The following is an 11,612-nucleotide window of genomic DNA, read 5'->3' on the forward strand; positions in this document are numbered from 1 at the left end:
ATAAAATAAAGTGTAAAGTCTAACATGTCTTTTCTTTTTCATCTTTAAGATTTGGTCCTCGTTGCTAGACCTGTCGGGGTCCTTCACGCAGCTCAACACTCTCCGGGAGATGAAACCTGGACAGAAACAAACTCTCAAGTTTGCATTTAGTCCAGCTTCTGCAAAAAAGGTCAGTAGTTAAATCTGGTTCTAACTAGTTAAAGTCGTCATGATGTTGATGTTGAGCTCAGATGTGCTTAAATATATCTTTATCCTCGTTCTAGTACTGTGAGGTCCTGGAGGTTCGCTGCAGCAAGATGGCTCTGGGGGTGACCCTGAAGGGGGAGGGGGTGATCCACCAAGTGTCCTGGTCCCACCCTGGGGAGCTTCTTGATTTTGGCTACGTGATGGAAAGAGACAGCGTTTCTCAAGTTATATCTGTGAGTCTTCAGCTCTGATGGAAGAGACATGAACATTTAAAAAAAACATATTTTTTTTCTTCTCTTTAGCTCCAAAACTCAGCATCATTTGCTGTAGATTTCACGATGATTCTTTCCGGTCTTGTTCCTTCCGAACTCCAGGGTGGATTTGAAGGGTTGCTGGGAAATTTAATCGAGCCAATCGTGGGTAAGATTTGCTCTTGTTTTACCGTCACAGATGCGGCCGGATCGGAGCCACAGATAATTGTCCCGTCCCCGAACAGGAACCCGGAACTTCAATGGAAGTCGTGCCTTCACCGTGACTCCCATGCTGGGAACCATCGAAGCAGGAAAAAGCCAAGACGTCACCGTCACCTTCCAGCCGGACCGAGCTTCTCCTTATTACTCGGAAAGACTCGGCGTCCAGACCTCAAACAAGGTCGGCAGATTCCCTCCTGAACGCGATGTGATCCAAACGTCCGATCGTTTTGCATTTCAGAGTCAACTGTGTGCGATGGATCTGAAAGGTGCAGCTTCTACTTATAACGTGTTCGTGCGAGGAGGCGAGCGGCTGACGCTGCCGCTTCCATCGCCTCCGGAGCTGACGTTCACTCGGCTGCAACTCGAAGGTTCGTTCTTTTTTTCTCCTCTCGCTGAGATTAACTAGACGCCGTTAAAGTGATTGAATACGAGATCGCTGATCACTCTTGTCGGCGGCGGGCTGAGGAAGTGGCGAATGTATGAAGATTTAAAGCTACTTGCAAAAGCTCCCTCAAAGTAGTATATTAGAAAGATGAATGTCTCAAACCATTAATTTAATTTGATTCAGAATAAAAAGTTCAACATCTGATACATTTTTGCATGAAACTCTTTGACCTGTTAGCGACAATAAAGCAGCATTTAATTTACATTTTGTTGAATAAAAGCGGTTTATCTTGTACATTAAAGTCTCAACTTTCAGATTCAATGTTGTAAAAGTAGTTGTAAAATATTAATAATAATAGAATTGTGATGATAAATCAACTGGCAACCTTTTTTTTTTATTTGTTAAAAAATGTTTTCAGTAGAGAATCTGAAAACATTTATAGCTTTTTTTTTGTTTTGTTGTGGAAATGCACAATAAAATATATGAAATACAATAAAATAAAATGAGGCTAATAAAATCCGATAAAATCAAATAATTTGCCGGTAAAATTAGTGAAAAGTAAGTAAAGGTGCTAATACTTGACAATATTAACACTGTACAATAAGTGAAATAAATACATTTAAATAAATAAAATGAGGTTAATAAAAGTAATAATAATAATAATTGGCCTGTAAAAAAAAATTAAAAAATTTAAGGTGCTATGTTCACAATTTTAATCATTGTACACAAAGTGAAACATAATACAATTAAATAAAATAATGTTAATAAAATACAATATAAATAATAATAATTAACTGGTAAACTGAAGTTAAAGCTAAGGTGGTAATTGCACAATATTTAACATTGTACGTAAAGTAAAAATAAAATAGCATTAAATTAAATATGGTGAATACAATTTAAAAATTTGGAAAATAAGTAATATAAACTAAAGTGAAAAGTAAAGGTGGTAATTTGACAATATTTAACATTGTACATGAAATAAAATTACAGTACAAAGATTAGGTTATAGTTTTGAGTAAAATAAAAAAAAATGATCAGACAAAAGTCTCAAGAAGTTATTGCTACATTCTCAGTTTGACTCTATTATTCATCTGTTAGAGTTTGAAGAGGCAGAAAAGTCGTGCATCCCAGTGTTGCTGCTGCTGCAGGCCGTCTGCACCGCGGAGCGCGTCCAGCCGGCGGTGCAGGAGCTGCAGGTCGGCTGCATAAAACCAACGAAATATAACAAAAAGGTGAGCGACACGTGGATTAGAAATGACGCTTGTGTGTGTTTATCAATATAAAAAAACTTGATGGTTTTTCTTTTAAAAAGGGGGCTGATTTCTTCATGGAAGGCCTGGAGTTCCTGATGGAGCGAGGCTTCACGGTGGAGCCCAGCAGGGGCAGTGTTGCGCCAGGAGAGAGTTCTACTATCACCATCACCTGGAGTCCACCGAGTGAATACAAGGTGAGTGAGGACCTGTTTTGGACGGAGCTGATCCCTTGTCTCTCAGTCTAAAGTACCGTATTTTCCGGACTATAAGTCGCAGTTTTTTTCATAGTTTTACCCGGGGTGCGACTTATACTCTGGAGCGACTTACGTGTGAAATTATTAACACATTATTACGGGTATATCATTTCACATGTTATTTTCACACTAAACCACAAGAGGGCGCTCTAGGCCTGTGTTTATCATTTCGACGTAGAAGAGGAAGCACCGCATCTTCTACCTCCGGAGTTAGCGGAGTGACTCAGAGGATGAAGATTTCATTGGATTTTAGTTATTTGGAGTTACACGGATGGTTTGGTAAACTTGTTAGCATGTTATTTATGCTATAGTTCTCTGAATAACTCTTAATATGTTATGTAAACATACCAGGAATGTTCTCAGTTGTGTCATGTAACGTAACATACCGTACAATTATTCAGCTTGTTGTTGCCTCTATTGTATTTTTATTTTAAATTGCTTTTCAAGATGACATGTCTGTTCTTGGTGTTGGATTTTATCAAATAAATTTCCCCCAAAAATGCGATTTATACTCCAGTGCGACTTATATATGTTTTTTCCTTCTTTATTATGCATTTTATGGCTGGTGCGACTTGTACTCCGGAGCGACTTATAGTCCAAAAAATACGGTAAATGAAATTAGTTGAAAAAAAAAAAGTGTGTTTTCGTTGTAATACGTTTAAAAAACTGCAGGAAAGGCCAGTTAAAAAGACTGAAGGATAGATAGATCATGGAGGGAGTGAAGGAAATAAAGCAGAGGATGAATCTAAGGCAGGCTAGGAGAGGAGAGAAGTAAGTCGTCTTGGTCGGAGATCACAGTAAAACCCAGGCAGTGCAGCATTGTGTACCATGAGTACGTGACGATTAAAAGTTTCCTTTCTTGACGGACAGCCCGGTGAGACGGTGGAGGTTCTGCTGCCTCTCACGGTGACGGGAGACGAGACCCTCGTGTACGACGTCACCCTGATGGCTCAGGTTTCACTTTAATGACTCTCACGGAGACGACGAAATGATGTCAAAACTCAACCTATTTTTTGTTTGTCCATTGTTTATTATGAAGGAAAACGTGTTTAAATAAATGTAATAAAAAAAAAGGCACTAAATTGGAATTTCTTTGATTAAAACCTGACAATAATCTGAATTATTCTGTATTGTTTGGTTTCAGAAAACACTTGCTGTACGGAAAGTTGATTAAAATACTTTAAATATTTCGTTAATTTCATCATTGGCTACATGTTTGAGACAAATAATCTGTGTTGAATTTAAAAATTTGAATTTTGTACGTAGTTTTATTTTGTTTATTTACTGTACCCTCAGTGAAATACTGACGCCTTTGACTCTCTCACATCTACTATCAAACCTTCTCACACTTACTATCAAACTCTCTCACATCTACTATCAAACCTTCTCACACTTACTATCAAACTCTCTCACATCTACTATCAAACCCTCTCAGACTTACTAACAAACTCTCTCACATCTACTATCAAACCCTCTCACACTTACTATCAAACTCTCTCACATCTGCTATCAAACCCTCTCACACTTACTATCAAACCCTCTCACATCTACTATCAAACCTTCTCACACTTACTATCAAATTCTCTCACATCTACTATCAAACCTTCTCACACTTACTATCAAATTCTCTCACATCTACTATCAAACCCTCTCACACTTACTATCAACTCTCTCACATCTACTATCAAACCTTCTCACACTTACTATCAAACCCTCTCACACCTACTATCAAACTCTAAATTGGAATTTCTTTGATTAAAACCGGACAATAATCTGAATTATTCTGTAGTTTTATTTACTGAACCCTCAGTGAAATCCAGACGCCTTTGACTTTGATGGACTTTAATATTTATTTTTTGTCGTCTTTATTACACGACGAGTTTTCTCTTCTTTTTGTCACGCATGTCTTTGATAGTTACACTCATTGACGTGACTATAAAAATCAACTTCAACACCAGGAACACACTCTACGTTTATGAGATTTCATTTTTAAGTGTTTTTGTCGCCAAAAAATCTGCAACGATGCCAAAACCGGATCTTTTGTCCAAAACCTTGGCTGCGAGCAAGTTGAACGCTCCGGTGAGAGACAGTTTAAAAACAAGTTATCTCGAGGTTTGATTAATTGATGTTTCTTTTTATTTCACAGCCTCTAAGAGCCATCATCGAGAACAGCTCGTCGTCGGAGTCGTCCGACAACGACGACCCGCAGGATGAACACGACGAGTGCGCGGCCGAGCCGGAGTTCCCTGGTCTGTGGGACCAGAAATACCAGGTGCGTCCGAGACCCAACTTTTGTTTTTGATGCTCTCTGCAACAAGATAGTCCTTTCATTTAAAACGGTCCCTTTGACCCTCTCACACCTACTATCAAACCCTCTCACAGTTACTATCAAACTCTCTCACACCTGCTATCAAACCCTCTCACACCTACTATCAAACCCTCTCACACTGACTACCAAACTCTCTCACACCTACTATCAAACCCTCTCACACTTACTATCAAACCCTCTCACACTTACTATCAAACCCTCTCACACCTACTATCAAACCCTCTCACACCTACTATCAAACTCTCTCACACCTACTATCAAACCCTCTCACACCTACTATCAAACCCTCTCACACCTACTATCAAACCCTCTCACACCTACTATCAAACCCTCTCACACCTACTATCAAACCCTCTCACACTTACTATCAAACCCTCTCACACCTACTATCAAACCCTCTCACACTTACTTTCAAACTCTCTTACACTTACTATCAAACCCTCTCACACCTACTATCAAACCCTCTCACACCTACTATCAAACCCTCTCACACCTACTATCAAACTCTCTCACACCTACTATCAAACCCTCTCACACCTACTATCAAACTCTCTCACACCTACTATCAAACCCTCTCACACTTACTATCAAACTCTCTCACACCTACTATCAAACCCTCTCACACCTACTATCAAACCCTCTCACACTTACTATCAAACCCTCTCAGACTTACTATCAAACCCTCTTACACTTACTATCAAACCCTCTCAGACTTACTATCAAACCCTCTCAGACTTACTATCAAACCCTCTCACACCTACTATCAAACCCTCTCACACTTACTATCAAACTCTCTTACATCTACTATCAAACTCTCCCACATCTACTATCAAACCCTCTCACACTTACTATCAAACCCTCTCAGACTTACTATCAAACCCTCTCACACCTACTATCAAACCCTCTCACACTTACTATCAAACTGTCTTACATCTACTATCAAACCCTCTCACACCTACTATCAAACCCTCTCACACTTACTATCAAACTCTCTTACATCTACTATCAAACTCTCCCACATCTACTATCAAACCCTCTCACACTTACTATCAAACCCTCTCAGACTTACTATCAAACCCTCTCACACCTACTATCAAACCCTCTCACACTTACTATCAAACTGTCTTACATCTACTATCAAACTCTCTCACACTTACTATCAAACCCTCTCAGACTTACTATCAAACCCTCTTACACTTACCATCAAACCCTCTCAGACCTACTATCAAACCCTCTCACACTTACTTTTTGATGTTCTCTGCAACAAGATAGTCCTTTGTATAGAGTTTGTGTTTTACTCGAGTTTAACTTTAAGAGTCACATGCTTTTTTCAGAGCAAATCTGGCCTTTTTTTTTCAAAATAAAATACACTTCAGACACTAATAATCAATGGAACATAAATGATATAAACTATCATTTAAAACTGTCCCTTTGACTGTATTTTTGTGGCCCTGGTTGACTCAGAAGAAAAAAAAAGTATGTTTTAATATAATTACCATCATTAATAGTTTAAATATAACTTCTACACGTTTTTATTTACTCATTAAATATTTTTTTTAAATTTGGAGACTTCATATAAACTTTGGATTTATTGTAATTGTTCATTTTTTTTGGCTCATTTTGTTCTTTTTAATTTCTTTCCATTTTTAGACTTTTTTCTTTGGCCCCTTTGGTTTTGACGGTCCCTTGTATATATACTGTATGTATATATTATACAGTATATACTGTACTGTATAATATATACATACAGTATAAACTGTATAATATATACAGTATATACTGTATGTATATATTATACAGTATATACTGTACTGTATATATATCTACATCTAAGAAATCACTTATTTACATTTTTAGTGTGTAATTCTTCTGATATCAGGATGTTTTTTTTATGTTCTTTCAGTTACCAGCGAAGGAAATGACTCCACAGTTTCTAATGGAAGACAAACCAACCGTGGCCAAGAAAGTCGGCGCCGGTAAAATGAAAGGACCGCCGTTCGCCAGCAAACCGGAGGTCATCCTGTTCAAGGTGTGATGCCAGCCGAACATTTTCACAGTTTTCGTTTTATCGCCGTCGGTGTAACCCTTGGCTTCTCTGGTCCAGGACTTTGACTTGGGGAAGAGCTACAGGAAGCAGGTCATCCTTAAGAACATCAGCTACATCACCAACCACTGCAAGCTGGAAGGAGTCTTTGGTCAAATGAGAGATTTCGTGTCAATCAAGTAAGAAAAGCACAACAAAGAAAATGTTGATTTATTTTTTGTTTTAAATGAAGACAATCATATATTATCAGAGGCTGACACACAATTCAGTTTTTCTCTCACATCTACTATCAAACCCTCTCACACTTACTATCAAACCCTCTCACACCTACTATCAAACCCTCTGACACTTACTATTAAACTCTCTCACATCTACTATCAAACCCTCTGACACTTACTATCAAACCCTCTCACACTTACTATCAAACCCTCTCACACTTACTATCAAACCCTCTCACACTGACTATCAAACTCTCTCACATCTGCTATCAAACCTTCTCACACTGACTATCAAACTCTCTCACATCTGCTATCAAACCCTCTCACACTTACTATCAAACCCTCTCACACTTACTATCAAACCCTCTCACACTTACTATCAAACCCTCTCACACCTACTATCAAACCATCTCAAACTTAATATCAAACTCTCTCACACCTACTATCAAACCATCTCGAACTTAATATCAAACTCTCACACCTACTATCAAACCATCTCGAACTTAATACCAAACTCTCACATCCACTATCAAACCCTCTCAGACTAACTATCAAACCCTCTCACACTTACTATCAAACCCTCTCACACCTACTATCAAACCATCTCAAACTTAATATCAAACTCTCTCACATCTGCTATCAAACCTTCTCACACTTACTATCAAACTCTCTCACATCTACTATCAAACCCTCTCAGATTAATATCAAACCCTCTCACATCTACTATCAAATCCTCTCATACTTACTATCAAACTCTCACATCGACTATCAAACCCTCTCACACTTACTATCAACTCTCTCACATCTACTATCAAACCCTCTCCTACTTACTATCAAACTCTCACATCTACTATCAAACCCTCTCACACTTACTTTCAACTCTCTCACATCTACTATGGGACCCTCTCACACTTACTATCAACTCTCTCACATCTACTATCAAACCCTCTCACACTTACTATCAACTCTCTCACATCTACTATGGGACCCTCTCACACTTACTATCAACTGTCTCACATCTACTATCAAACCCTCTCACACTTACTATCAACTCTCTCACATCTACTATGGGACCCTCTCACACTTACTATCAACTCTCTCACATCTACTATCAAACCCTCTCACACTTACTATCAACTCTCTCACATCTACTATGGGACCCTCTCACACTTACTATCAACTCTCTCACATCTTCTATCAAACCCACGTACTATCAACTCTCTCACATCTTCTATCAAACCCACTTACTATCAACTCTCTCACATCTTCTATCAAACCCACTTACTATCAACTCTCTCACATCTACTATGGGACCCTCTCACACTTACTATCAACTCTCTCACATCTACTATCAAACCCTCTCACACTTACTATCAACTGTCTCACATCTACTATCGGACCCTCTCACACTTACTATCAACTCTCTCACATCTACTATCAAACCCTCTCACACTTACTATCAACTCTCTCACATCTACTATCAAACCCTCTCTGACTTACTATCAACTGTCTCACATCTACTATTGGACCCTCTCACACTTACTATTAAACTCTCACACCTACTATCAAACTCTCTCAAATCAGGGTTTGACAGTAGATGTGAGAGAGTTTGATAGTAGGTTTGACAGAAAAACTGAATTTTGTCTCAAATGGCCTCATAATACGACTAGATATTATATCTTTTTATAAATAGTATTTTAATTGTTATTTACAATTTAACATTAATAATGATAATGACCTGCTTATGAAGTTCTGTAATTTTACATTTTAAACCACGTGTCACTTCCTGTTCCACTTCCTGCCAGCTTCGACCCTCCCGGCCCACTGTCCACCGGGAAGTCTTGTTGCATGGCGGCCATTTTCAAACCCAAGGTTAATAACACATTATTTTGAAGATGATAACAATTTAAATGAACCACTAATTTAAATCATTTTCTATTAAAATACATTTTGAGTGATAGAATTAAGTAATTATTTTATATTACATTTTAATGTATTAATATTTTATGCATTATTTCCCGGGCACTTTTTTTAATAACACTTCTATTGTCTCAGGGTCAAGGTGACCCAAAGGAACCCAAAACAAATGTGTTTGTGGTATCCCATGTGTTTTCTCTGGGTCAAGGTGAACGACCGAAACGATATGCAGTGGTGGAGGTCATTCACCTTGAACCAGAGACAACACAAGGGATACCGCAAACACATTTGTTTCCAGGCCATTGGGTCATCTTAACCCAGAGACAACACAAGGGATACCACAAACACATTGTTTTCTGACCTTTGGGTCCCTGAGATAGTACAAAGGTAAAGAAGAAAATTACACAAGAAAATCAGTACATTTGTTACCTTCGGGTCACCTTGACCCAGGGTTAACATCTTGTCTGGGCCCGTGTAGATCAATAAGAACCTGGACGGGGAGGTGAGGTTTTCATCTGCTCTGGGTCCCTTCTCCGTTCCCGTCAGGTGCGCCATCAAGAAATGTGAAGTAAGTTTCCAGACATTTGAATGTTTTTGATCAAAGGTTTTGAAAGGAGGCGTCATTTTTGCTCCAGCTCACGGTGGACCGACAGTTCGTGGACTTCGGCTCACACGTGGTCGGTCAGATCCTGATCCGGAGCGTCATCCTGACCAACAGCGGCGCGCTGGCGTGTCTCTTCCGCCTGGAGACGTCCACCGGTGAGACTTAAGAAGGTTCATCTTTATTATGTCTTTATTTTCACCTGCGGTTAAACATTTCTAAAATTGTTCTTAGAAACGAAGTTTGTCATATCGATACGGAGATATTTTCACTTTATGACAGAATTGTATCGATTTTTTTTCCTAAATCATATTTTATTTGTTTACCATACTTTTATGGTTTACCGTGTAATAAGGTGTATTTAAAATAAAATAATTTCAATTAAATGTTTTATTTACAGTTAACTTTCAAATATTCACTGTTTTTGTTTATTTTTGTGTTGAGATTAAACTCCCACCTGCTAGATGGCAGCAGCTATTATATTCTCCATCTCTAAAGAACGATTGAAATCCCGGCGATGACTGAGGACAAGAGGATACAGTCGACTCCTGCAGTTTATAAAGCTGACATTTGGACATATTTTGGTGATGACTGAGGATGAGACGATACAGTCGACTCCAGCAGCTTTTAAAGCTGATGTTTGGACATATTTTGGTGATGACTGAGGATGAGAGGATACAGTCGACTCCAGCAGCTTTAAAAGCTGATGTTTGGACATATTTTTGGTGATGACTGAGGACGAGAGGATACAGTAGACTCCAGCAGCTTTAAAAGCTGATGTTTGGACACATTTTGGTGATGACTGAGGATGAGAGGATACAGTCGACTCCAGCAGCTTTAAAAGCTGATGTTTGGACATATTTTTGGTGAGGACTGAGGACGAGAGGATACAGTGGACTCCAGCAGCTTTAAAAGCTGATGTTGGACATATTTTGGTTTGAAAACAAATTATAGTTAGTACTCGACTACAAATATATCCTTGTTACTACAGTATTATAAAACATTGTACCGTTGTACCTGTATCGTGAGACTCTCACCAATACACACCTAGTTTTTATACCATAAATAATAATAAAAAATAAATAAATCATTATTCATGAATTAAATTTCTCTTAAGTGATGTTTTGAATGTGTTCTATTCTCAGGACTTCCTGCAGATGGCGATGACGCGCCTGATGAAAACTGTGACATAAGTCTGGGGAAGGTAATATTACAAATTTAGTCTTGAACATGAATTTTGAGTTAAAAAAAGATATCAAGAATAATTTGTTATCTTAAGCCAATTCGCAATAGAAATTCAATTTACTTTCATTAAATGAAGTGTTTTAATTTGATGTTTTCTATCAAATATTTGATCTAAACATTAATTAAAGGGTTAATATTTCTGTGAATTTGATTATTTTTAATTTTAATTAAACACTGTGTATGAACATGTTTTTTTCCCCAGGTACGAGAAGGAGAGATCGGACCTTTTGAAAGTATCAAAATTAAAATAGTTTTCACGCCGACCATTCCCGCGGAGGAACAACTAGACTTCAGGATCTTGTTCTCGGACCCGGACTGCAGCCCAGTACGTCGCCTTTATCGTGAGCAGCTAAAACTATAGGTTTTTGATGATTTGACATTTGACTCAACAGATTCCCGTCAAGGTACGAGGTCTCGCCATCAGTCTGCCAGTCTGGGTGGTTCAGCCCAGTGTGGACCTGAAGATCTGCATGTACGACTCCCTCTACCAGGAAATGATTTTGATACAAAGCAGGTAAGATTTTGGGGTTTTTATTCGCTGACTCATGGTTTTTAAAGCTTTCCTTGCTCTGGCCTCCATAATTCAAATGTTTTAGTTTAGGTTGGGTAGGACTTTATTGATCCCTCAGGAGGTCTCCTTAAGGGAAATTGTTTTTTTTCCAATTAGACAAAGCAAATACAGCAATTATTCATAAGAATGAAATAAA

At 38.4% G+C, this 11,612-nt stretch overlaps 2 protein-coding genes across 2 annotated transcripts in view; both read left to right on the plus strand.

The window, feature by feature from the left end:
- The window catches only part of LOC148059410 (cilia- and flagella-associated protein 74-like), a 39,732-nt gene extending 36,200 nt beyond the window's left edge, over positions 1 to 3,532 (plus strand). The window contains exons 32-39 of the mRNA XM_087782218.1: positions 50 to 169; positions 264 to 419; positions 489 to 606; positions 683 to 837; positions 898 to 1,027; positions 2,143 to 2,276; positions 2,357 to 2,491; positions 3,422 to 3,532. Coding sequence (XP_087638344.1) covers positions 50 to 169; positions 264 to 419; positions 489 to 606; positions 683 to 837; positions 898 to 1,027; positions 2,143 to 2,276; positions 2,357 to 2,491; positions 3,422 to 3,517 — 1,044 coding nt within the window. The 3' untranslated portion in view covers positions 3,518 to 3,532. The remainder of the gene's footprint in view (positions 1 to 49; positions 170 to 263; positions 420 to 488; positions 607 to 682; positions 838 to 897; positions 1,028 to 2,142; positions 2,277 to 2,356; positions 2,492 to 3,421) is intronic.
- Positions 3,533 to 4,169: 637 nt separating this feature from the next.
- LOC148059411 (cilia- and flagella-associated protein 74-like) overlaps positions 4,170 to 11,612 on the plus strand; it is a 19,149-nt gene continuing 11,706 nt past the window's right edge. Inside the window, exons 1-10 of the mRNA XM_087782215.1 lie at positions 4,170 to 4,630; positions 4,698 to 4,823; positions 6,784 to 6,909; positions 6,985 to 7,103; positions 8,948 to 9,014; positions 9,538 to 9,627; positions 9,695 to 9,818; positions 10,806 to 10,864; positions 11,108 to 11,230; positions 11,298 to 11,419. Coding sequence (XP_087638341.1) covers positions 4,454 to 4,630; positions 4,698 to 4,823; positions 6,784 to 6,909; positions 6,985 to 7,103; positions 8,948 to 9,014; positions 9,538 to 9,627; positions 9,695 to 9,818; positions 10,806 to 10,864; positions 11,108 to 11,230; positions 11,298 to 11,419 — 1,133 coding nt within the window. The 5' untranslated portion in view covers positions 4,170 to 4,453. The remainder of the gene's footprint in view (positions 4,631 to 4,697; positions 4,824 to 6,783; positions 6,910 to 6,984; positions 7,104 to 8,947; positions 9,015 to 9,537; positions 9,628 to 9,694; positions 9,819 to 10,805; positions 10,865 to 11,107; positions 11,231 to 11,297; positions 11,420 to 11,612) is intronic.

This window comes from Callionymus lyra, chromosome 19 (genome assembly GCF_982586985.1).
Source record: "Callionymus lyra chromosome 19, fCalLyr1.hap1.1, whole genome shotgun sequence".
NCBI lineage: Eukaryota > Metazoa > Chordata > Actinopteri > Syngnathiformes > Callionymidae > Callionymus > Callionymus lyra.